The 27566-nt window shown below is 41.3% G+C and overlaps 1 protein-coding gene across 1 annotated transcript in view; it reads right to left on the bottom strand.

Moving 5' to 3' along the window:
- LOC134212481 (A disintegrin and metalloproteinase with thrombospondin motifs 7) overlaps nucleotides 1–27566 on the bottom strand; it is a 655262-nt gene that overhangs the window by 21310 nt on the left and 606386 nt on the right. The window contains exon 8 of the mRNA XM_062690387.1: nucleotides 8469–8667. Coding sequence (XP_062546371.1) covers nucleotides 8469–8667 — 199 coding nt within the window. The remainder of the gene's footprint in view (nucleotides 1–8468; nucleotides 8668–27566) is intronic.

Below are 27566 nucleotides of genomic sequence, written 5' to 3'. Positions count from 1 at the left end.
CCGTTATTGTTATTCTTAGCGGGCGGGTGCTCTGGTTGGGAACTGTGGCTTTGGCCATACGGCCATGCCAACAGCTCGACCAGCAGCAGTGTTATTAAATTTCCACTCCACTCCACTGGCGACCGTAACCGGAAGCAGACCAGAATTGATTTTTCCAGCGTCTCTACCCTTCGGCGGCTGGTTGGAACATATTGCACTGTGATTGCTTGCTTGTTCACGTGGGCCATTGTTGTCTCTGCGCGGCGGGGTCAATCGGTATGATTGAATATGTATCGCAGGGGCAATATGCCCAACCATCGTAATTTCCGCACCGCCGGTTCTTTTTTATATATAAAGTGCACTTCGAACTCGGGTTGGGGGGAATGGTTTATCTATGTAAATTGAATGGATTGCAAACGAAAACGCTGCATCCTTAACGGAAGTTCACTAACAGGCTCTTGGACAGCTCTTGCAACCCGATCTTGAAGAGCAGTAGAGCTCCGCTTAACCGGCGCCCGGTGCTTTAATAGAGTCCGCCTGACCCCGAAGAAAAAAGGGTTAAACCGATAAGTATCAACACCTAAAGCACAAATCTTACAATTATTATTGTACGAAATCTTGATATATATGGTTCTGCAAAGTTTTAATACAAGCAATGTAAGCTTTTTATGCAGATACTGTATTAAAATAATACCAAATTGTATGATTTCTATACAATGGTTGTATTGAAATCATCCGAAATAGTATATGCCAAAATATTATACAGTTTCTGTGAGGTTCTTGTGAAGAACTGTATTAAAATCTGCCATCCTTTAGTTGGGTGAATATTAAATTTAATTTTAATTATCAAAATATTTTATTTGTTGTAATACAGTTTTAAACAATTGAGGGGGTAGAAGCAAAGGGGCGTATGTGCCTGTTTTTAGGGACTAACTTTTCGTTCCTTCAGGATTTCAGAGTACGCGATTAATTATGTTACGTACAGAATGCGTTACATTTTCGAAATACGGGTGTTTTTTTTTAATGTTTTGTGCGATCGTTAAGCGAATAAATTAGTACGCGATCGATCGTGTTACGTACAACAGAAGGCGCAGTTTATTGTGCTTTAAACAGCACACAGAATAATTGCGTGATATTTTGAAATATTTTGTTCTGCTGTTGTGCTTTGTGCGGTCAGAAAGGGCCAAATGACCATGTCGGGTTCGAGTAAGTTACCATCAGCGTGTCAATTGGTGTGCAGCAAGCCATGGATCGGCGTCTTCTCGTCAGATCTCCGTGGCGTGCACACGCACCCACGGAGAGGTGCTGTCATCGCATTTCGCTCCGGCCATTTGGGGACACACATTTTGGCGATCCTACCAGGTTATTTTTTGGATCCTGATGCTGATTTCAGATGGTGAGTTGAATTCGAGTGGGTAATGTGCTCATGTGTTAAACATAACAAGGCAAGGTGGTTTGTATTGCTCCAAAGTTCGTCTGAAAGGTCGATGGAAAATGGATTGTGGTTTGGAAAATCACAAACTGTGTCTGGAAGATCGTTGGAAAATGGATTGTGGTATGGAAAATTACAAAGCGCGTCTGGACGAGCGCTGGAAAATAGATTGTGGTGCAGAAAATCACAAAATGCGTCAGGAAGGCCGCTGGAAACCGAATTGTAGTTTGGTAAATCACAAAGCGCGTCTGAAAGACCGCTGGAAAATGGATTGTAGTTTAAAAAATCACAAAGCGCGCCTTGAGTCCGTGGTTTAGTAAATCACAAAGCGCGTCTGGAAGCCCGAGCAAAGCTTGAGAGCAAAACGATAACTCGTTTTAATGTTGAGAAATCGCCGAAAATGGTTATTTAATTTGATATCTTTTTGGTCGTATAACAATAACAAAATGTATGGCAGAAAAATTTTACTGTGACATCGAAACGAAAACTATTCCTGCTATCGATGAGAGCAAATCGAAAACTAATTTTGATATTGGTTCCGATAACAAAATAAGCCGATGGTTCTGTTTTACATTCGCTACGATTGACCTAAATGGGCAGTTGGCAGATAGAGCCATTTGACCGGAAATGACATTTTGACGATTCGATTCGGATTGAAATTTATTTGGATTTTGATTTGCATTGGATTTTATTGGATTTAGATTTGACTTGGATCGAGTTTGGATTGTATTTGAATTTGGATTTTAGTTGGATTTTGACTGGATTTGGATTGGATTTGATTTGAATTGTATTGAATTTGATTTAGGTTTGGATTTGGATTGGATTTGAATTGGATTTAGATTGTATTTGGATAAGATTTGTATTGAGTTTGGATTGAATTTGAACTGAATTTGGTCTGTATTTGACTCAGATTAAATTTGGAATGGATTTGGATCGGATTGAATTTGGATTTTGATTGGTTTTGGACTGGATTTGGATTGAAATTGGGTTTGATTTGAATTGCATTTGGTTTGAATTTGGGCTTGGGTTGGATTTGGATTGGGTTTGGATTTGGATTGGGTTTGGATTGGATTTGCATTGGATTCGAATTTGGATTGGATTCAAATTGGAAAAGGATTTAATTTGGATTGAATCAATATTCTGATTGAATTCGGGTTGGATTTGGATTGAATTTGAATTGTACTTCGACTTAGATTAGAATGAAATGGAATTGTATTTCGACTTAGATTAGAAAGCATTTGGATTGGATTTTGATTGGGTTCCGATTGGATTTGGATTGGATTTTGACTGGGTTTGAAATTGGAATGGATATGGATTGGACTTCAATTGGATTTGTAAAGGATTTGGATTGGATTTGTATTTGATTTGGATTGGATTTGTAATGGATTTGGATTGGATTTTGATTGGATTTGGATTGGATTTGGAAGGGATTTAGAATGGATATGGATCGGATTTGGATGGAATTTGGATTTGTATTAGAATGGATTTGAATTGGATTTTGTTCGGATTTGTATTCGATTTGGATTGGGTTTGGATTTGAATTGGATTTAGATTGGACTTGGATTGGATTTGGATTGGATTTGGATTGGATTTGGATTGGATTTGTAATGGATTTGGATTGGATTTTGATTGGATTTGGGTTGGACTTGGAAGGGATTTTGAATGGATTAGATTGGATTTGGATTGGATTTGGATTGGATTTGGATTGGATTTGTAATGGATTTGGATTGGATTTGGAAGGGATTTAGAATGGATATGGATTGGATTTGGATAGAATTTGGATTTGGATAGAATTTGGATTTGGATTAGATTGGATTTGAATTGGATTGGATTTTGTTCGGATTTGATTGGATTTGGATTGGGTTTGGATTTGAATTGGATTTTTATTGGTTTGGATTGGTTTGATTGGTTTGGATTTTATTTGGATTGATTTGGATTGGATTTGAATTGGATTTGAATTTGATTGATTTGGATTGGTTCGATTGGTTTGGATTGGATATCGATTGGATTTGGATTGGATTTGGGTTGGATTTGGATTGGTTGGATTGGATTTGGATTGATTTGATTGGTTTGGATTGGATTTGGATTGGATTTGGGTTGGTTTGGTTTGGATTGGATTTGGATTGATTGGATTGGTTTGGATTGGTTTGGATTGATTTGGATTGGTTTGGATTGGATTTGATTGATTGGATTGGATTTGGATTGGATTTGATTGGTTTGGATTTGGATTGGTTTGAATTGGATTTGGATTGGTTTGGATTGGTTTGGTTTGATTTGGACTTGATTTGGATTGGATTTGATTGGATTTGGATCGGTTTGGACTGCATTTGGATTGGATTTGAAGGATTTAGAATGGATATGGATTGGATTTGGATAGAATTTGATTTGAATAGAATTTGGTTTGGATTAGATTGGTTTGAATTGGTTTGGATTGGATTTTGTTCGGATTTGGATTGGTTTGGGCTGGATTTGGGTTGGATTTGGATTGATTTGGATTGGATTTGGATTGGTTTGGATTGGATTTGATTGATTTGGATTGATTTGGATTGGATTTGGATTGATTTGGATTGATTTGGATTGGTTTGGATTGGATTTGATTGGGTTTGGATTGATTTGGGTTGGATTTGATTTGGTTGGATTTGGATTGGATTTGGTTTGGATTGGATTTGATTGGTTTGGTTTGGACTGGATTTGAATTGATTTGGATTGGATTTGAATTGGATTTGGATTGGATTTGGATTTGATTTGGACTTGATTTGGATTGGATTTGGATTGGATTTGGATCGGATTTGGACTGCATTTGGATTGGATTTGGATTGGATTTTGAGTGGATTTTGATTGGATTCGGATTGGATTTGGATTGGATTTGGATTAGATATGGATTAGGATTAGATTTGGATTGGATTTAGACTTGTTTTGAATTGGATTTAGATTAGGATTGGATTTGGATTGGATATGGATTAGATTTGGATTAGGATTAGATTTGGATTGGATTTGGACTTGTTTTGAATTGGATTTAGATAAGGATTTGATTTGGATATGGATTTTAATTGTATTTGGATTCGATTTGGACTGGATTTGGATTGAATTTGGATTGAATTTGGATTGGATTTGGATGGATTTGGATTTCGATTTGATTTGGATTGGATTTGAATAGGATTTAGAATAGAATAAGATTGGATTGGATTGACTTGGACTAGATTTGGATTGGATTTGGTTTAGATTTGGATTGGATTTGGATTGGAATTATATTGGATTGGATTTGAATTAGATTTGGATTGGATTTGGATTGGATTTGTAATAGGATTGGATTTGGATTGGATTTGGATTGGATTTGGATTGGATTTTGATTGGATTTGGATTAGATTTGTTTTGGATTGGATTTGGATTGGATTTGGATTGAATTTGGATTGGATTTGAATTGGATTTGGATTGAATTTGGATTGGATTTGGATTGGGTTTGGATTGGATTTGGATTTGGATTTGGATTGGATTTGGATTGGATTTGGATTTTATTTAGATTGGATTTGGATGGGATTTGGATTGGGTTTGGATTGGATTTAGATTTGATTTGGATTGGATTCGGATTGGATTGGATTAGAATTGAATTGGATTAGGTTGAATGGATTAGATTGGATTTGGATTGGATTTGGATTGGATTTGTAATGGATTTGGATTGGATTTGTAATGGATTTGGATTGGATTTGGAAGGGATTTAGAATGGATATGGATTGGATTTGGATAGAATTTGGATTTGGATTAGATTGGATTTGAATTGGATTTGTATTGGATTTTGTTCGGATTTGATTGGATTTGGATTGGGTTTGGATTTGAATTGGATTTTTATTGGATTTGGATTGGATTTGGATTGGATTTGGATTGGATTTGGATTGGATTTGGATTGGATTTGGATTGGATTTGGATTTGGATTGGATTTCGATTGGATTTGGATTGGATTTGGATTGGATTTGGATTGGATTTGGATTGGATTTGGATTGGATTTGGATTGGATTTGGATTGGATTTGGATTGGATTTGGATTGGATTTGGATTGGATTTGGATTGGATTTGGATTGGATTTGGATTGGATTTGGATTGGATTTGGGTTGGATTTGGATTTGGATTGGATTTGGATTGGATTTGGATTGGATTTGGATTGGATTTGGATTTGGATTGGATTTGAATTGGATTTGGATTGGATTTGGATTGGATTTGGATTGGATTTGGATTGGATTTGGATTGGATTTGGATTGGATTTGGATTGGATTTGGACTGCATTTGGATTGGATTTGAAGGGATTTAGAATGGATATGGATTGGATTTGGATAGAATTTGGATTTGGATTAGATTGGATTTGAATTGGATTTGGATTGGATTTTGTTCGGATTTGATTGGATTTGGATTGGGTTAGGATTGGGTTTGGATTTGAATTGGATTTTTATTGGATTTGGATTGGATTTGGATTGGATTTGGATTGGATTTGGATTTTATTTGGATTGGATTTGGATTGGATTTGAATTGGATTTGAATTTGGATTGGATTTGGATTTGGACTGGATTTGGATTGGATTTGGATTGGATTTGGATTGGATTTGGATTGGATTTGGATTGGATTTGGATTGGATTTGGATTGGATTTGGATTGGATTTGGATTGGATTTGGATTGGATTTGGATTGGATTTGGATTGGATTTGGACTGGATTTGGATTGGATTTGGATTTGGATTGGATTTGGATTGGATTTGGATTGGATTTGGATTGGATTTGGATTGGATTTGGATTTGGATTGGATTTGGATTGGATTTGGATTGGATTTGGATTGGATTTGGATTTGATTTGGATTTGATTTGGATTGGATTTGGATTGGATTAGGACTGCATTTGGATTGGATTTGGATTGGATTTAGATTGGATTTTGAGTGGATTTGGATTGGATTTGGATTGGATTTGGATTGGATTTGGATTGGATTTGGATTGGATATGGATTAGGATTAGATTTGGATTGGATTTAGACTTGTTTTGAATTGGATTTAGATTAGGATTGGATTTGGATTGGATATGGATTAGATTTGGATTAGGATTAGATTTGGATTGGATTTGGACTTGTTTTGAATTGGATTTAGATAAGGATTTGATTTGGATATGGATTTTAATTGTATTTGGATTCGATTTGGACTGGATTTGGATTGAATTTGGATTGGATTTGGATGGATTTGCATTTCGATTTGATTTGGATTGGATTTGAATAGGATTTAGAATAGAATAAGATTGGATTTGGATTGGATTGGTTTGGATTGAATTGAAATTCGATTTTGATTGGATTTGGACTAGATTTGGATTGGGTTTGATTTGGATTGGATTTGGATTGGAATTATATTGGATTGGATTTGGATTAGATTTGGATTGGATTTGGATTGGATTTGTAATAGGATTGGATTTGGATTGGATTTTGATTGGATTTGGATTGGATTTGTTTTGGATTTTAATTGGATTTGGATAAGGATTGGATTTGGATTGGATTTGGATTAGATTTGGATTGGATTTGGATTGGATTTGGATTGGATTTGGATTTGGATTGGATTTGGATTGGATTTGGATTTGATTTGGATTGGATTTGGATGGGATTTGGATTGGATATGGATTGGATTTAGATTTGATTTGGATTGGATTCGGATTGGATTGGATTTGGATTGGATTTTAATTGGATTTAGATTGGATTTTAATTGGATTTGAAATGGATTTGGATTGGATTTGAACGGGATTTGAACTGGATTTGGATTGGATTCGGATTGGATTTGGATTGGATTTGGATTGGATTTGGATTGGATTTTGATTGAATTTGATTGGATTTGAATTTGGATTGGATTTGGATTGGATTTGAATTGAATTTGGATTGGATTTGGATTGGGATTGGATTTGAATTGGATTTGGATTGGATTTGGATTAGATTTGGATTGTATTTGGATTGGATTTGGATTGAATTTGGATTGGATTTGGATTAGATTTGGATTGGGTTTGGATTGAATTTGGAATGGTTTTGGATTTGGATTGGATTTGATTTGGATTTGTATTGAGTTTGGTTGAATTTGGGTTTAATTTCAATTTGATTTGATTTTATATGGATTTGAATCGGATTGGATTTGGATTGGATTTAGATTATATTGAGATTTATTTCTGATTGGATTTTGATTGTATTTGGATTTGATCCAGATTAGATTTCGATTTCATTTGGATTGGGTTTGAATTTTGTAAGGATTGGATTGGAATTTGTTTCTGATAGAATTTTGATTGAATCTGGATTTGATTAGGATCAGATTTGGATTTGATTTCGATTGGATTGGGATTGGATTTGGATTGAATTTGAATTAAATTTGTATTTGCTTTTGATTTAATGTGTTTCGAATAGGATTTGGATAGGGTTGGATTTGGATTAGATTGGGATTTGTTTTTGATTGGATTTTGATTGTATTTGGATTTGATTTGGATGGTTTTGAAGCTTGATTTGAATTGGATTTGGATTGGTTTTGCGTTGAGCTTGGATTGGATTCGGATTGGAGTAAAATTGGATTCTAATTGAATTTTGTTTAAAGTGTATTACGATTAGTTGTTTTTGTCTTTATTTGAGAGGTTTTTAGCCCTAGGCTGGCTCACCTCTACGATTAGTTCTGGTTTGGTAATCTGATTTTTTACGGTTTGATTGTATAATTTTGTTTTCGGAAATTTTGTCATTTATTTGGAATTTTGAATGTTTATTTATAGGATAATGAATAAGTTCTAAAGAAGTAAAAAAAAACTAAGTAGATGATATCGGAATTATAAAACAATTTTATATTGTATGAGGATATGAGAGTTTCTATTTTCTGTGAGAAATATAGCAATTTCATATTGTTTTCCACAGTGCTTCCTTATTTTTTGGAAATGCTGCAGATTTCTTCCACATATTTCTTATTATTTTCCAGTTAATATTTTACTAGATCTGTGCGTCTGTGACTTATTTACTATTCGCATTCGGACATACCCAGCCATAAACCTAATTAACTGCCTTCGCTTTCGCCACTTACCGAGATAGTTCTGACTGTTCTGCAGCTCGGTTACGGTGATGTTGTACACCCCGGCCGGAATGGTGGCCACGTGGACGTAGCCACTCGTCTGCTGGCTCTTGGTGTAGATGGCGGAAATGGGCCGACAAACGGAGGTGCCACACCGTACGGCGCCATTATTCATAAACGTTCCGGATATCACGCCACTGTTGTGAACAGCCTGAAACGAAAGCCAGAAAAAAGAGCAATGAGTAACGAAAGATAGAGAGGAAAAAATCCCGCAGCATTAACTGGAAAACATGTGGACCATTTTCCGCCCGTCGGCACCGCGCTGCCTGGGGTCTAAAGGGAAGATAAATTCCTCGCTTTTGGCGTTATCTGTTGGGTTCATGTTTACAAAAGTTGACCGTTTCAGCTGTTTTCGTTTGCCTTCATAACAGGAGGCCGATGGGGGCGAGAAAGCCGGAAAAGGACTTGCAGCAGCCGGTTCGAAACCACTGCCGCTCTTCTGTCAACACTTTGAGGGAAGAATCACGCAGTGCGGTTCTACTGGTCTTTAACACGGGCGGGCGGCGACATGGATGGAGGAGGATAGATGGAAAGCCACGCTGGGGAACTCTGCTAAGCGTTTTGTGACGAAAACGAGGCTTAAAACTTTTTATCCTCGGTCAACATTGTCAAACCGCATTGAAAGATGGAGAAGAACGCTTCGACGACGGCTTGTGACGATAAAGTTGTTAACGGCGGAAACCCGCAGGCGGTTTGGGTGTTTGTGGATTTTTTTTAAGTGGTTGGATATTCATTTTATATGGAGAGGCAGTACTGGCAGAGTATTTACGTATGTGTGTGATTATGAGATTGCAGAAGGCATATAAAAACCTGGATTTTTGGGAGATGTGAAAAAATAAAATAACTTTCTGTTCCTACCTCAGATGTACTTTGAACGAGTAAATTAAGTATTTTCAAACGACTTCGTTTGAAATAATCCAGGATATGATTTGAAATTAGTTATTCAACATTGTATCTATGTATTTACTTAAGACATTTGGAAAAATGAAAGGAATTTAACAATTTTTTAAATTTGTTTTCTTTGTGACGAAATTGAATTCAAGTGTTATTTCGCCCATAGAAGCAAAAACAAAATTTTCTTTTCTTGCGCACCTGGTGTCAAGAAAAAGACTAAGTCCGTCTTCAGTGTCTCATACCTAATTTCACTAAGAAATTCTTGTTATTGAAATTGAAATACGCATCTTTAAGCATACAGTCTAGTGGTGGACATAATTGGGTCATGCAAGAAAAAGGTTAAAAAAGCTCGTAAGCTAATTATAAGAATACATTTTTGATTATATGTACAATGTACATATGTGGCTAATGCAATGTATAAGTTTTTTATTATGCGTAATACATACAGTCACTACATTCGAAAATTACATTAATCGCTTTTATAATAAGAAATTTTATAGAAAAACATTCGCTGTACGCTCAATTTTGTCACCTGTAACAGGCGTATTTTGAGATTATTTTCAAACAATAAACTTTGGAGAAATTTTTTTAACCATTTTATGTACGCATACATTGAAGGAAGAGATGAATATTGAAATGCATTAGAAGCAAACGAGCCAACAATTAAATTTCCTTTGGAATTTTCGTATACATTCATTTAATCCATGCTGTACGCTCAATTTTGAGAGTGACTATACAGTTTCTGCATTGGCAAAAATGTATTAGAAATCTTAATACGTATAAACAACGTTCCTTTTTACATGTCAATATTTCTGTTGTTTTGCGTCTGTTTTAAAATGTATAGTTTCTCACTTTGAGGATTGAAACAATATTTGCCAATTAAGTTTGACCGACAAACTAGTTAATTTAAACTTTTGGTTGCGAACTATGGCTCTCAAAGAAAACACTTTTTCTTAAGCCTTATCAGCTATTCATTAAATGTAAACAAACTATAAGATGGTTTGCTCGAAATACTTTTGATTGCTTGCTTGAAGTCCCTTCAAGGCACGAGCGTTTTTCTTAGCTAAAATGCTATGAAAGTCATGCCAAGGCAACTCTTTTTCTTACCACTCTTTGTGCTACATCTCGTGCCAAATTTCTTTCTTATCCAGGAAGCAGAAAAACTGCCCGACGTACCACCCACCAGTTTTTACTCTTGGCCTCGGTGAGAATTTACGAAGAAAAGCAAGGAAATTAAATGCAAACACACATTTTCAAAAGGCTCAATAGGATGAAAGCATATCCCAAGCTCTCTCGAAAGCGTCAGGAAAGAAGTTCATCCCACCTGCTGCTGCTTATGCTGAGTCGTTGCTGCTTTTGTCATCCTCATTCATGCATTCAGCCCAGATCGCGTCGTCGTTCGTTTCGCTAAACTGTCTTCTGCAGTGTTTCCGCTTGAACACTTAACCCAACCAGCAGTAGCGCGAGGAATAGGACGACGAACCGATGGATGATTGGCGAGGTAGCGGATAAACGTTTTTTCATGGCATCATCCACGCGGTGTCATGTCGTTTTCCACCTGTATGGAGCGCCGAGGCGAAAAAGGGTACCTGTTTAGCTTATTTCAGTTGTTGAATATACTGCGAACCGTGTTTGTGACACCTCAATTTGCAGTAGTTCTGTGGAAATAAGGTGGGGTTCCTCCACATAGCGTATAGAAAAGCGGTGAGCTATTATGGTGCGAAAATGTCAACAACCATCCTATTCGAGTTATGAGAAAAGCAAACGGGTGATAAGTTTGCACCTACATAGAAGTAGTAAACTAATTAGTGCAGCGTTTCCGTCCGTTTTCGTTATTCACAGAGTAGTTATACAATTTCGCGATAACTCACTTTTATTTGCGTTATACCGCGATTAATAATTAGGAATTGGGATACATACTTCTCACTGAAAAGTTGTCAGTAGTCTGTGTACGGACGTGAAAGTTGTCTCTCCTGTCAGATTATTATGCAGCTGTGAAATTTTCATTTTCATTATTTAAAATCTAGAAGCTGAGTGTTTTGTATGCCATATTAAATTAAAAATGCGTGATATAAGATAAAATAGTAAAGTATCGTGAATTTTGGAATATGACAAAAGAGCTTTAATATGGAAAAGGCCATTCCGATTGATATAGGATTCGGAAGACAACAATCGTTTTGCGCTACTCCCAGTTCGGAAGAAAGGAAAGTAATGATCCACCCAATTCCGAATTCAGAATCCTAAACAAAACTCCGGCACTTTGAACAGGATTTCGACACAAAAAATCTTTTATATAAGCGGTTCTCAACCAGGTACATGTACCCCTGGGCGTACCTTCGTTGAACCCAGGGGGTATCTTAAACAAAAATGCATAATGGTGGATGTATTACAATTCCAGTAAAAACTTTTGTGAAACTTTTATTTTTGTTTATTCTAAAATGTGTATTGTACAAAACATGTATGGCGATAAGAAAATCAAAGACCTTCCTGTCAAAGAAATCCTGTTCACTCCAAGTAGGACAGTATATGAAGGGCTGCTGGACAAAAGATCAAAAGAACAAAATGTTGAATGTACAAATAAAAAAAACTTCAAATTAATCGAGACAACATATTGAATAATATGCTTCGGAACTAAAATCTATAGAATCTAGAGGTTCGGAAGCCTACAGTTGAGAGACATAAAGGTCTTTTTTTCCCGAAAATCTCAGTAACTTCGTTGCATGGAGATTGAAAGCCTCTTTTCAAGAAGCCTCTTCCGAAGCACCTCGTAAGACTCCTGCCAATAGGTTCGGAAGCCTCCTGGCAAGAGACTCGGAAGCCCCCTGGCAAGAGACTCGGAAGCCTCCTGGCAAGAGACTCGGAAGCCTCCTTTCAAGAGGCTCGGAAGCCTCCTTTCAAGAGGCTCGGAAGCCTCCTTTCAAGAGGCTCGGAAGCCTCCTTTCAAGAGGCTCGGAAGCCTCCTTTCAAGAGGCTCGGAAGCCTCCTTTCAAGAGGCTCAGAAGCCTCCTTTCAAGAGGCCCGGAAGCCTCCTTTCAAGAGGCTCAGGCCTCCTTTCAAGAGGCTCAGAAGCCTCCTTTCAAGAGGCTCAGAAGCCTCCTTTCAAGAGGCTCAGAAGCCTCCTTTCAAGAGGCTCAGAAGCCTCCTTTCAAGAGGCTCGGAAGCCTCCTTTCAAGAGGCTCAAGCCTCCTTTCAAGAGGCCTCAGAGCCTCCTTTCAAGAGGCTCAGAGCCTCCTTTCAAGAGGCTCCAGAAGCCTCCTTTCAAGAGGCCTCGGAAGCCTCCTTTCAAGAGCTCAAGAGCCTCCCCTCCTTTCAAGAGAGGCTCAGAAGCCTCCTTTCAAGAGGCTCAGAGCCTCCTTTCAAGAGGCCTGGAAGCCTCCTTTCAAGAGGCTCAGCCCTCCTTTCAAGAGGCTCAGAAGCCTCCTTTCAAGAGGCTCAGAAGCCTCCTTTCAAGAGGCTCAGAAGCCTCCCTTTCAAGAGGCTCAGAAGCCTCCTTTCCAAGAGGCTCAAAGCCTCCTTTCAAGAGGCCTCAGAAGCCTCCTTTCAAGAGGCCTCAGGAAGCCTCCTTTCAAGAGGCCTCAGGCCTCCTTTCAAGAGGCCTCAGAAGCCTCCTTTCAAGAGGCTCCAGCCTCCTTTCAAGAGGCTCAGAAGCCTCCTTTCCAAGAGGCTCAGGCCTCCTTTCAAGAGGCTCCGGAAGCCTCCTTTCAAGAGGCTCAGAGCCTCCTTTCAAGAGGCTCCAGAGCCTCCTTCAAGAGGCTCAGAAGCCTCCTTTCAAGAGGCTCAAGCCTCCTTCAAGAGGCTCCAGAAGCCTCCTTTCAAGAGGCCTCCAAGCCTCCTTTCAAGAGGCTCCAGCCTCCTTTCAAGAGGCCTCAGGCCTCCTTTCAAGAGGCTCAGAAGCCTCCTTTCAAGAGGCTCAGGAAGCCTCCTTTCAAGAGGCTCAGAAGCCTCCTTTCAAGAGGCTCAGGCCTCCTTTCAAGAGGCTCAAGCCTCCTTTCAAGAGGCCTGGAAGCCTCCTTTCAAGAGGCCTCAGAAGCCTCCTTTCAAGAGGCTCAGGCCTCCTTTCAAGAGAGGCCTCAGAGCCTCCTTTCAAGAGGCTCAGAAGCCTCCTTTCAAGAGGCCCGGAAGCCTCCTTTCAAGAGGCTCAGAGCCTCCTTTCAAGAGGCTCAGGAAGCCTCCTTTCAAGAGGCTCAGGCCTCCTTTCAAGAGGCTCCGGAAGCCTCCTTTCAAGAGGCTCAGAAGCCTCCTTTCAAGAGGCTCAGGCCTCCTTTCAAGAGGCTCAGAAGCCTCCTTTCAAGAGGCTCAGAAGCCTCCTTTTAAGAGGCCTGGAAGCCTCCTTTTAAGAGGCTCAGAAGCCTCCTTTCAAGAGGCTCCAGAAGCCTCCTTTCAAGAGGCTCGGAAGCCTCCTTTCAAGAGGCTCAGGAAGCCTCCTTTCAAGAGGCTCAGGAAGCCTCCTTTCAAGAGGCTCAAGCCTCCTTTCAAGAGGCTCAGAGCCTCCTTTCAAGAGGCCTCAAGCCTCCTTTCAAGAGGCCTCAAGCCTCCTTTCAAGAGGCTCAGTAGCCTTCTTTCAAGAGGCTCAGGAGCCTCCTTTCAAGAGCTCAGGGCCTCAAGCCTCCTTTCAAGAGGGCCTCAGAAGCCTCCTTTCAAGAGGCTCAGAAGCCTCCTTTCAAGAGGCTTGGAAGCCTCCTTTCAAGAGGCTCAGAAGCCTCCTTTCAAGAGGCTCAGGAAGCCTCCTTCAAGAGGCTCAGAAGCCTCCTTTCAAGAGGCCTCGGAAGCCTCCTTTCAAGAGGCTCAGAGTCTCCTTTCAAGAGGCTCAAGTCTCCTTTCAAGAGGCCTCAGGAAGCCTCCTTTCAAGAGGCCTGGAAGCCTCCTTTCAAGAGGCTCAGAGCCTCCTTTCAAGAGGCTCAGGCCTCCTTTCAAGAGGCTCAAGCCTCCTTTCAAGAGGCTCAGAAGCCTCCTTTCAAGAGGCTCAGAGCCTCCTTTCAAGAGAGGCTCAGACGCCTCCTTTCAAGAGGCGCGGAAGCCTCCTTTCAAGAGGCTCAGAAGCCTCCTTTCAAGAGGCCTCAGAGCCTCCTTTCAAGAGGCTCAGAGCCTCCCCTTTCAAGAGGGCTCAGAAGCCTCCTTTCAAGAGGCTCAGCCTTCTTTCAAGAGGCTCAAGCCTCCTTTCAAGAGGCTCAGAAGCCTCCTTTCAAGAGGAACGGAATCCTCCTTTCAAGAGGCTCAGAAGCCTCCTTTCAAGAGGCCTCAGAAGCCTCCCTTTCAAGAGGCTCAGGCCTCCTTTCAAGAGGCTCAGAAGCCTCCTTTCAAGAGGCTCAGAAGCCTCCCTTTCAAGAGGCTCCAGCCTCCTTTCAAGAGGCCTCAGGAAGCCTCCTTTCAAGAGGCTCCAGCCTCCTTTCAAGAGGCTCAGAAGCCTCCTTTCAAGAGGCTCAGAAGCCTCCTTTCAAGAGGCTCAGAAGCCTCCTTTCAAGAGGCCTCAAGCCTCCTTTCAAGAGGCTCAGAAGCCTCCTTCAAGAGGCCTCAGAAGCCTCCTTCAAGAGGCTCAGAGCCTCCTTTCAAGAGGCTCAGAAGCCTCCTTTCAAGAGGCCTCGGAAGCCTCCTTTCAAGAGGCTCAGAAGCCTCCTTTCAAGAGGCCTCAGCCTTCTTTCAAGAGGCTCGAAAGCCTCCTTTCAAGAGGCTCAGAAGCCTCCTTTCAAGAGGAACAGAATCCTCCTTTCAAGAGGCTCAGAAGCCTCCTTTCAAGAGGCTCAGGAAGCCTCCTTTCAAGAGGCTCGAGCCTCCTTTCAAGAGGCTCAGGAAGCCTCCTTTCAAGAGGCTCAGAAGCCTCCTTTCAAGAGGCCCGGAAGCCTCCTTTCAAGAGGCCTCAGCCTCCTTTCAAGAGGCTCAGGAAGCCTCCTTTCAAGAGGCCTCAGAGCCTCCTTTCAAGAGGCTCAGAGCCTCCTTTCAAGAGGCTCAGAAGCCTCCTTTCAAGAGGCTCAGAGCCTCCTTTCAAGAGGCTCCGGAAGCCTCCCTTTCAAGAGGCTCAGCCTCCTTTCAAGAGGCTCAGAAGCCTCCTTTCAAGAGGCTCAGAGCCTCCTTTCAAGAGGCCTCCAGCCTCCTTTCAAGAGGCTCAGAAGCCTCCTTTCAAGAGGCCCAAGCCTCCTTTCAAGAGGCTCCAGAAGCCTCCTTTCAAGAGGCTCAGAAGCCTCCTTTCAAGAGGCTCAGAAGCCTCCTTCAAGAGGCTCAGAAGCCTCCTTTCAAGAGGCTCGGAAGCCTCCTTTCAAGAGGCTCAGGCCTCCTTTCAAGAGGCTCAGAGCCTCCTTTCAAGAGGCTCAGGCCTCCTTTCAAGAGGCCTCAGAAGCCTCCTTTCAAGAGGCTCAGAAGCCTCCTTTCAAGAGGCCTCAGAAGCCTCCTTTCAAGAGGCTCAGGAAGCCTCCTTTCAAGAGGCCTCAGAGCCTCCTTTCAAGAGGCCTCAGAAGCCTCCTTTCAAGAGGCTCAGAAGCCTCCTTTCAAGTGGCTCAGGCCTCCTTTCAAGAGGCTCAGAAGCCTCCTTTCAAGAGGCTCAGAAGCCTTTTTCAAGAGGGCTCAGAAGCCTCCTTTCAAGAGGCTCAGGAAGCCTCCTTTCAAGAGGCCTCAGAAGCCTCCTTTCAAGAGGCTCAGAAGCCTCCTTTCAAGAGGCTCGGAAGCCTCCTTTCAAGAGGCTCAGAAGCCTCCTTTCAAGAGGCTCCAGAAGCCTCCTTTCAAGAGGCTCAAGCCTCCTTTCAAGAGGCTCAGCAGCCTCATTTTAAAGAGGCTTGAAGCCTCCTTTCAAGAGGACTGGAAACATTCTCTCAAGAGGCCTGGAACCCTCCATTCAAGAAGCTCGAAAGCCTCCTTTCAAGAGGCTCAGGCCTCCTTTCAAGAGGCTCAGAAGCCTCCTTTCAAGAGGCTCAAGCCTCCTTTCAAGAGGCTCAGAAGCCTCCTTTCAAGAGGCTCGGAAGCCTCCTTTCAAGAGGCTCGGAAGCCTCCTTTCAAGAGGCTCGGAAGCCTCCTTTCAAGAGGCTCGGAAGCCTCCTTTCAAGAGGCTCGGAAGCCTCCTTTCAAGAGGCTCGGAAGCCTCCTTTCAAGAGGCTCGGCAGCCTCATTTCAAGAGGCTTGGAAGCCTCCTTTCAAGAGGCTCGGAAGCCTTCTCTCAAGAGGCTCGGAAGCCTCCTTTCAAGATGCTAGGAAGCTACTTTTCAAGAATAAATTTAAAACAAGTCGCAAAATTTAAGAATTTTGTCGAAATTAGTTCAGTATTCCTCGGAATCCTGTCCAGGATTCCGTCGGAACTATATCCAGGATTCTGTCGGAATGCTGTTCAGGATTTTTTTTCGGAACCCTGTTCCTGAATCTGGGTGGTCTCAATGAACGGGGACGGTGTGCAGGAACCATGAACATCGACGTTAAAATATGACGTTAAATATGAGTGGAGATATATCAGCTTCCTCACTGATATTTTTCTCTCCCCCTTCATACAGGAGTTTGGCAGAAGGAAGGTTGTGCGATATATACCATCACAAATATTGCCCTCCGCTCGCTTTCAAATCGACTTCTAAAAAACATTCTTCATGCCTGCCGTATCTTAACGGAACTATCAATTCTATACTTTCGCCTCTATTATTCTATTATGAACATGTACGTCTAAGTTTGGAAGATGATATTAGCATTTCCATATCATTGTAAATCGTTTAACTTCACATAGAAGTAATACACTCAAATCATTAATTAGTAAACAAAAATGTCATAATCTCGAGAAGTAATGAGATCAAAAGAATTGTTAGAAAATCAATAAAAAAAACGTGATTGTCATCCTGACATTAAATGAGTGTTAATTAAGATTTTCAATTCTAGATGCAACAGTGAAGATTTGTGAGGTCCAGATTAAATTCAAGTGCCGCATGTGATGCTAGTCAACGAGAAACGGAAATCCTACTTAATACATTTTCGAACGATCAATCCCGAGCAGAAGCCATGAACAGAATAACAAAACATGATATGGATTTGAGAGATAAAAGAACAGGCAACAATATCAAAAATTTGCACCGAAATATCATTTAAATATCCAGATATGCTATGGATAAGAACAAACTAATGGCATATGATATTGTTCACTTATTACAAACAGCATAACTTGATCTCCTTATGATATTTTAGTGCAAAATATTGATATTGTCGTCTGATCTTTTATCTCTTATATCAATCATGTCCATATCTCATTTTGCTATCTAATCATCATTTGATATTATTTAGCTATTATCGTCTACCAGGGATATCATGTAGGTGGTCTAGTCTGATGCGTTGGAATTTGTCGTAGCTAGGAAGATATGTAATCGTGGAAACGTAATTCTGTTGAGAAACTTTATTATACGTGTGCTATGAGCCTTCATTCGCCGTGCGAAAAGATGCAATACCATGCTGAAGGTGGCTGAGTTCGATTTCCGAACCGGTCTAGGAAATTTTCGGGTTGTAATTTTCCTCGACATCCCTGATGGTCATAAAAGTATCATCGGGCTAGCCTCGTGTTATACGAATGTAAAAATGGTAACTTGGCTTAGAAACGTCGCAGTTAATAATTGTGGAAGCGCAAAATACTGCGAGGCGGCAATGCCCCAGTGGGGATGTAATGTCAATAAAAAGAAAGAGAAGAAGAAGTGCTAGGATGATTTTAAAGGGGATAACTTTAATAATACATTGAGACAAAAAAAAACCCTCCCCCAAATTCAACAAGTTCACACGGATCCTCAAACTAACAGAAAGGGTTGAGACAATGTTAATGTAACGAGTAAAGAAGTATTTATGTAAAAAACCCTAACCAACCATAACGGGTACCCTTCCCTCAGTTAAATTAAAGCCTGGGATCTAACGACGATTTTCCTTCGGCCATTCCATGCAATTTATTATACTCTTCTGAATGGCATGGGGCACTTTGCGTAGGGGCAATTCAAATTTACTTTTACTCATAAAAGGTTCTACCTAGTTGTCCACCGTTCCAAAAGCTGTTTGCAAGGTTTTCAATGGGACGGGGCGTGGTGAAAGCGGCCGTAATTCTTCGGGAAGTGGAGAAACGTCAGCTTTCATAAAGCCATTATCGCTCAATTAAATTATTCAAATTACTTCTCCACCAATTTTCAAGTCCTATTGGAACACTTTTGAAGAGTTAGCTGTTCGGAGTTTCGATGGTGCATCTGAGCAAGGGGAGTGTGGGGCCCAGGTGAACTTGTACAATTATTTGGAGATAAAATTAATACGGGGATGGTTGAAATTTGGAAATTGATAAAGGATGCAGTAGGGAATAACGCCGCTGTTGCTGCTGACGGCGAAGGCTATACTCACCACAAGTAGCGTAGCTATGATCTGTAGCAATGAATTTTTAACAAACATTTAAAATTTTCCACTTTTCCTTCGGGGGTCCAGCAATAAGTGGGTAGACGTGTGGTGAACGTTCGCTGTTCGCCGGACGGTTGGAGCGGGAGCACAGTGGAAGGCGATGAAATATTCACGAACTTTATGTCACTTCTGCTGTGCCCCGTTATGTAGTTTTCTGTTGTTTTTTTCGTGTTCTCAACTTTATTCGCCAACAGTAACTTTTAAAGCTGCTTCGTTGCCAGTATTCACCGACTCACTATTAGTTATACTTTTGCACTTGTACCGTTGAAGTTCTCTGCTGACACAATTAATATGATTCCAAGTTATAATTCAATTTCGCACCGGGATGAGCGCACACACAGATTCGTATAACGTTGAGCAACTTTTTCACTTTGCAGTTTTTCTTTCGGCACACAGATTGTCACACGTTTTTTTCGCCAAGTTGCACCGATTATCAATAGTTGTATACAGACGAATGTTTTCTGTGGATAATAATGACGAAAGTTTTTTTTTACTGTAAGAAAATACATCCTGTTTGATGTTCTGCCACATATTTTTCACTTCGTCAGCGGGATGGGAGAGTATGGTATCACAATTATTATAAAATATTATGAAATTGCAATGTACCCAGTGGAATATTTACCGTATGTGGTATTGGCGTAGCGAGATAACTTCTATCGACCATGTTTCATTCAAGCAAAACATATTTTCGTTTGACTCAGGAAAGCTTTTGACATCTTTTACGTAAAACTTTGCAGTTATCTGGTATGAAGTATCTAAAATTCTGACAAATATCTTACGAGAACTTGATACACAATAGTTATTTAAATTGTGTAGCTTCATATTAGTATGTGCATTAGAAACATTATAATAACATCCTAGAGAGCATAAACCATGATAACATAATTAATATATCTTGTGCTGTAATTTATTTTGATCTCACATCGACTAGCTGCATGGCGCTAATGTCAGCAGCCAACCAGTAAAGTGCAGTTATAGTATGGAACAACTGTCGAAGCTGTTGATCAATTCGATTTAATCAAATAGCTACTCCTTCGCACTAATAAACACCATAACCGGGCTAACTTCCGAGAGGCCGATCCATTAACGAGAGTTCTGGGACCACTCAGGACAAGCATGCATAATACCGCAAACTGATAACAAACTCGCGCTCATCATCATTCTCTCGAGTGCCTTGTACAGCGCCCATGTACGTACGCGCCCAGCCAGCGTTAATTACCCACAGGCCTACAAGGACCGACACGGAGCAGCACGCAACTGATTAAAATACAAACGAGAAATGTTTATCGATCGGATTTACCAACTGCTCTGCAACCGCGACGACAACTGTTTGCGCGGTAGGAAATCCGGAGCTTCCGATTTAACTTCAATTAATTATCCAGCGTGTGCCGCGCTGGCTTCAATCACCATGGGTGGAGATCCCTTCTCATTTGCATTCAGCGCTGTTTTATTGGCCGAAATTGGAATGCATGAAAATCCCTATTGTCGAACTCCACGTGATTTGTCGCAATGAATTCTCACCGAATGTTTGAATTAAAATGTGTTATTTCCATATGCAAATTGCTTATCGCGGGTGATTTTTGGTTTAAGTGTTGGGAATCCTGGGAATTACTGGACCCGGCTCCAAAAATGCGCTTAGTGTCATGCATGACAGACAAATAAATCAACTTTGGTTAGCTATTCCCGTGTAATTGAAACCTACATTCAAATGTTTTGATGCATCATTATATTCTATCTTCTAATCAACCGATGATCAATGGGGTCTTTTGTGGCTCAGCGGTAGGATACACGACTATATAATAGACTCTATTCAACCTGGAATGAAATATTCACAATTTTTGTTTTCTATCTTCCCCTTTCCCTTTAGCAATATAAGTTACAGTTGGACCAGGTCTTCTCTTAATTGCATAAATATGATTTTTTTTAAATTTATTTTTAATTTAAAAAATAATTTTGTACCAATTACCAAAGAACTTTCTAAACAAACACCTATTAAAATTTTAATATACATTTATAGATTTCTACAGGAATTGCTTCGGCAATTACTTCAGAAACTCCTGCAAGAATTCCTTCAGACACATTTGAAGAAGTTGCTTCGGGAATTCTTCCAGGAATTTGAACCTATGATGAACATATAAATACTTTCAGAAATTCCTTAAGGAATTCTTTCGAAAATTGTTACAAATAATTTTCTAAGAATTATTTTAGGAGTAATTTCCTTCAAGAATTTATTAAGCAATACTTTCAGGCATTCTATCAGAAACTCCATTCCTTTGGCTCCCGTAAATCCTTCAAAATTTCCTTCAGGAATTTCTGAGCGAATACCTAAAGGAATTTCCGAAGGGTCTTCCGACTTTCTTCAATATCTCAAGGCACATCTTCAAGAATTTTTTCGAAATTCCATCCAGGTATCCTTCGAAACATTTTAAGGAAATTGGAAATGGAAGATATGGGAGGAATTGGAGGAAGTTTCTAAGAAAATTTTTGAACAAATGTGAAAAGGAATTCTTGGGGCCATTTTGCTGGAGTGAATTCCTGGAGGAGTTCCCAAAAAAATTTCTGAAGGATTTTCAAACACATATCCCAAAGAAAGTCTCTAAAAAATTTCCAAAGAAATTCCTGAAGGAATTTTCAACGAAATTTCTAAAGTAATTCCGGAAGGTATTCCTAAAACAATTTCTGTAGGTACACTGAGCAAAATAAAAGTAGCAACAACATGTTTTTAACTAATATTCTCTGAAATTATGTTCAGTTCAGAATATAAGCACATTTTGTTTCCCAAATTTCAGTGCATTACAATGATAATAATGTCCATTTACATTCAAACTGAGAAATTCATAAAAAAAATGTGCGGAAAATGAATAGCATTAGAGTAACTGTACCTCTTTTAGCCATGTTCCTAATTTGGCCAGTTTCTCGCATTACTCTAAAAATAAAGCTATTTTCGGAGGTTTCATTAGCTCTAACAGGAAATATATCCTTTATGCTTCTGCGCTGTTGAAACTGTTCGATAGTTTTTGAAAAATATACATTTTCCAGGGTTGGCCAAATTATTCGCTACTTTGGAAAAAAATCATAATATAATAATTTATTTCGAATTTGTACTTACAACTAACACAGTTGTAAGCAAATACTGATGAAATCGACCTTTGTTTTTGGTAAAATAGCAGAAATGTGTCGAGTGCAGCATATTGCTCCGAAAAAATGGTAAAAACGAAATCCTACAATGATGCATGTCTCTTTTTCAGTCAAATCGGTCCTAAAGGCTTCCGAAAATTTCAATATTGGCCATCCCAAAGACAAACGAGGGAGGAGAAGCCTGCTTATCGCAAAATATGCGTGAAGGAATTTCAAGGAAACAGTGAACTAAAAGAGTAAATCATACCAAAGTTGTACAGAATTGCAATATGAAGTGCAACTTGAAGTGGCGCAGAAGGTAAGTTCTATTTTGAAAGGCATCAAAAACATAAATCCCTCGAATTTGATAAGATGTAGATTACCTGCACTAACGAATTGATGAATGTACTTCGGTCGAAAAGTTCAATACTATTTAATATAATACTATTTGAGCGATCTGCATCAAGAACTGGTTGTCAAAATTAGCCCAAACCTTAATTTTAAGGGGTTTTTTAATTTCGGGTAAATATTTTATTGGTGAGAGTATCGACGAGTCAGAGGATCATATCTAAATGCAAGAGATAAGCTTAATCAAACACGGCTAGTCATTAATGGGCACATCACTAACCTTCCTGCTTGATAAAGCAACAACTCACTATTTTGAAATGAGTAAAGCATGATAAATATTAAAAGTTTGAATGGATTAACCTGTTCTTGTTCCTTTTATGCAATAGTTAAACGATTTGACAACATAAATGTGATAAAATTTAGTTTTCGTGAATAATGGGAGAATTTTGTGCCGAACATTCTTGCCTAGCTTTGAGATGCGCGGCTTTGAAGCAAGACCATGCTGAAGGTGGCTGGGTTCGACTCCCGGTGCCTTCAGCATGGTCTTGCTTTAAAGCCGCGAATTACCCTGTTATATTACCCGACATACCCCGAATTCCAAAGAATTCTGGACAGCAGTAAAACTTGGTCTATTCATTGTTATTCTTCTTCGGCTACTCTCAGGACTTTAAGGAATTGGAAATTGTCGTAAAAAGATTCCAAAAACTTTCTAGGGATTTTTTTAAATAAATTACTACCTAGACACAGACGATTAAATGCAATTACAAATAATGATTTTCATTGTTTTTTCCTTTATACTGGCATTACATCCTCATACTGGGACAAAGCCGTCTCGCAGCTTAGTGTTCATTCAGCACTTCCACAGTTATTAACTGCGAGGTTTCTAGCCAAGTTACCATTTTTGTATTCGTATATCATGAGGCTAACACGATGATACTTTTACTAGCTGAACCAAACCAGGTTTTTCAAATACTTTGTTGCATCACCCTTGGGTTCTCCCTTCGAATGTAAGGCTTGCTTCTGCACAGCAAGACTATGAGAGTTGTCGGTTACATGTGTAATTGCCGTGCGACCCTAATAAAAAATCAATATAAATAAGCAATAGCACAAATGATAGTACCATTCGAAGTACGATTGAACCGTTATTCCAAACATGTGTTATATATTTCATTCTATTAGGGGATATGTGATACATTTTCGCAAAAATTAGCTTCGGAATTTTTCAATTCAAATTCAGAGAAGATTATGCCTTTTTTAAATGGACGCGTTTGCCCGGAATAGAACACACACCCACAGGAAATAATGCATTATTTAAATGAACGCGTTTGCTCGCTATAAGTCACACAGAAGAAATAATGTCTTCTCTAATTGAACGCATTTGCCGGGTATAAGGCAGACAGAGGAGATGATACATTCTTTAAATGAACGTGCTTATACCGGGATTATGCACACAGCAGAAAAAAAGGCCTTTTTAAAAATAACGCGTCTGCACGGTAGAAGACGAACAGAGATGATGCCTTCTGCAAGTCAACACAAGTTCCCGAGGACAGACAAGATCTCTCTCTCTCTCTCTCTCTCTCTCTCTCACTAATTATTACTCATTCACCTACTCTTATTCATTCACCCAATCTACTCACTCAAACATTCTTACTCAGTAATCCACTGTTACTCACTCATTTGCTCTCAATAATTCGCTCAATCTTGCTCATTCACTCTTACTCGCCCATTCACTCACTCGCTCACTCACTTTTACTCATGAATCCCCTGTTACACACTTACTCATTTTTACTAACTCACTTACTCCAGCTCATTCTTCTTCCAACTCACTCCCTCTCTCTTACCTATCCACTCACTCTTACTCACTCACTCACACTTGCTTACTGGCTTACTCCTACTCACTCGCTCACTCTTGCTCGCTCATTCTCTTTTACTTATTCACTCAATTTTACTCATGTACTCACTTTTGCTCACTCTTATTTACTCACTCATTCTTATACACTCACTTACCTTTATAAACTCACTCACTCTCACTCACTCACTCACTTTTACTCACTCATACTTGCTCTATTCTGGTTGTACCGAAGGGACTATGGGCTTGGCGGCAATGGAAACGGTTTAGCGGGTCGGGGATGTAGTCCTGCCTCCCTCGGTGATCCCTTACCCCGTACTTTCTGGTCAAACCCAGGATGTCTGTTGAGCAGATTCCCCCTCCATTGCTTAGGAAGAAAAAAAAATACTTGCTCTATTACTCATTCACTTAACTCTTACTCGCTCACGCTCCGACGTTTAAGCGTGCTGCAAAATCACAGTGCAGGTAACGCAGCTAAACCTGAACCACTGTGATGCAGCCCAGCAACTGCTGTGTCAGACAATTGCTGAATGGGGGACGGATTTCGCCATCATAGCAGATCCTTACCGGGTACCCGCCAGGAACGGTAATTGGGTCACTGATGGGTCTAAAATGGCGGCGATATGGACAACGGGGAAATACCCAGTCCAAGAGTTGGTGTCTTCGATACACGAGGGCTTCGTCATTGCCAAAATCAACGGGGTCTTCTTCTGCAGCTGCTACGCGCCTCCTTGATGGTCGAATGCTAGATTGTTTGACGGCTAACTTGATGGGGCGTAGGCCGGTGGTGATAGCGGGGGACTTCAATGCTTGGGCCCTGGAATGGGGAAGCCGATCGACGAATCAATGGGGGGCAGATCCTGCTGGAATCACTGGCCATGTTGGATGTGGACTTGGCTAATGTCGGTACCAAAAGTACCTACAGCTGGAACGGGGCCGAGTCGATTATCTACGTTACGTTCTGGAGCCCTGGCCAAACGAGTAGTTCGAACTGGAGGGTAGATGATGGCTACACTCACAGCGACCACCTGGCGGTTCGCTACAGTATCGATTATAGGACCAGCATTCAGCGGACGGAAGAAGGGGCGAGGCCTAGCCCTCGTATGTGGAAGACATCATACTTCGACGACGAGGTGTTTAAGGAAGCGCTCCGCCGCGAGCACAATACTCTCGGTCTGAGCGGCGAGCAGCTGGTAACAGTACTCTCGCATGCATGCGATGCCACCATTTCTAGGAAAGTCCACCCTAGGAATGGGACGCCACCGGCTTACTGGTGGACTCAAGCAATTGCGAACCTGTGCCGCGCCTGCCTACGGGCAAGGAGGCGGATGCAGCGAGCACGCACGGAAGAGGAGCGTGTTGAACGACGGGTGGCGTTCGTGGCTGCTAGAGCTGCTCTAAAGACTGAGATTAGATCAAGCAAAAAAGCCTGCTTCGAGGGTCTGTGTCAAAGTGCCAACGCGAATCCATGGGGTGACTGACGCCTATAGGGTCGTAATGGCCAAGACACGTGGGGCGATGGCCCCTACAGAGCGGTCTTCAGAGATGCTGGAGAGGATCATCGCGGGGCTCTTCCCACGTCACGACCCAAGTCCCTGGCCTCCCTTTGTGGAGCTGCCAGGGGCCAGGGTGGCCGACGAGGGAAGAGTAACTGTGGCGGAACTTGCGGGATTGCACAGAGTCTTGGTGTAGGTAAGGCGCCAGGACCGGACCTGGACATCAAAGCGGCCATTGCTGAGGCTCCCGAGATGTTCAGATCTGTCATGCAGAGATGCCTGGACAAGGGAGTCTTCCCTGAAGCGTGGAAAAGGCAGAGCTTGGTCCTATTGCCAAAGGCGGGAAAACCACTGGGGGATCCGTCGGCATATAGACCAATATGCCTGCTTGATACGGCGGGGAAGGTGCTCGAGAAGATCATCCCCAACAGGTTGTTGACACGCACGGAGGGTGCGGATGGTCTATCGAGTAACCAGTTTGGCTTCCGAAAGGGTAAGTCGACCGTAGACGCTATCTTATCGGTTACCAAATCCGCGGAGATAGCTATCCAGCGTAAGGGGCGGGGAGTTCGCTATTGTGCAGTAGTGACTCTCGACGTAAGGAATGCTTTCAATAGTGCCAGTTGGGCAGCTATTGCAGATGCGCTCCTGCGTCTTGAAACTCCCGAGTACCTGTACAAGATTCTCGGAAGCTACTTAAAGAATCGAGTACTGGTATACGACACGGAGGCGGGTCGGAAGTGCGTTGACATAACCTCAGGGGTTCCGCAAGGTTCCATACTGGGTCCGGTGTTGTGGAACGTCATGTACGAGGGTGTCTTGAGGTTGAAGTTCCCGGTGGGCGTGGTAATCGTCGGCTTCGCTGACGATATTACGCAGGAGGTCTACGGCGAATCGATCGAAGAAGTGGAGTTGACCCACTCGATCGCAATTGTGGAGGAGTGGATGAGTTCCAGGAAGTTAGAACTGGCTCACCACAAGACTGAGGTTGTTAACAACCGAAAGTCGGATCAACAAGCGGTGATAAGGGCAGGCAACTGCACGGTCACCACTGAACGCTCCATCAGACTCTTGGGGGTAATTATCGACGATAAGCTCACCTTTGGTACCCGGGCAGAAGCCATGAACAGAATAACAAAACATGATATGGATTTGATTGATATAAGAGATAAAAGAACAGGCAACAATATCAAAAGTTTGCACCGAAATATCATTTAAATATCAAGATATGCTATGGATAAGAACAAACTAATGGCACATGATATTGATCACTTATTACAAATAGCATAACTTGATCTCCTCATGATATTTTAGTGCAAAATATTGATATTGTCGTCTGATCTTTTATTTCTTATATCAATCATGTCCATATCTCATTTTGCTATCTTATCAACATTTGATATTATTGAGCTATTTTCGTCTACTCGGGTAGCCACGTCAATTACACCTGCAAGCGTGCCTCCACAGCTATAGTGGCATTGTCCCGGATGATGGCGGTTTATGCCAGCAAGCGCAAGCTTCTGGTTAGCGTCGCTCTGTCCATGCTGAGGTATGGGGGGCCAGCTTGGGGCACGGCCCTTCGTATTAACTGCTACAGAACGAAGTTAGAAAGTACGTATAAACTCATGTGCTAAGAGTTGCGAGCGCGTACCGTACCGAGTCGCACGATGCACTTTGCGTCATCACCGGTATGATGCCTATTGCCATCGTTATCGGTGAAGACATAGAGTGCTTCGAACTGCGCGGCACGAGAGGCATCCGTAGGACTGTCAGGTTGGCCTCAATGGTCAAATGGCAGCGTGCGTGGGACAGTTCCACTAAGGGTAGATGGACACATAGGTTGATCGGAGATAGGTACGTGGGTCAAGAGGCACTATGGGGAAATCACTTTCCACCTGAACCTGACCCAGGTCCCTACAGGCCATGGTTGCTTCAGACAGTACCTACACCGGTTCGGACACTCGGCCT

Source organism: Armigeres subalbatus, chromosome 2 (assembly GCF_024139115.2).
Source record: "Armigeres subalbatus isolate Guangzhou_Male chromosome 2, GZ_Asu_2, whole genome shotgun sequence".
Classification (NCBI taxonomy): Eukaryota; Metazoa; Arthropoda; class Insecta; order Diptera; family Culicidae; genus Armigeres; species Armigeres subalbatus.
Note: the sequence above shows the minus strand (reverse complement) of the source record. Positions and strands in the feature narration are given on the sequence as shown.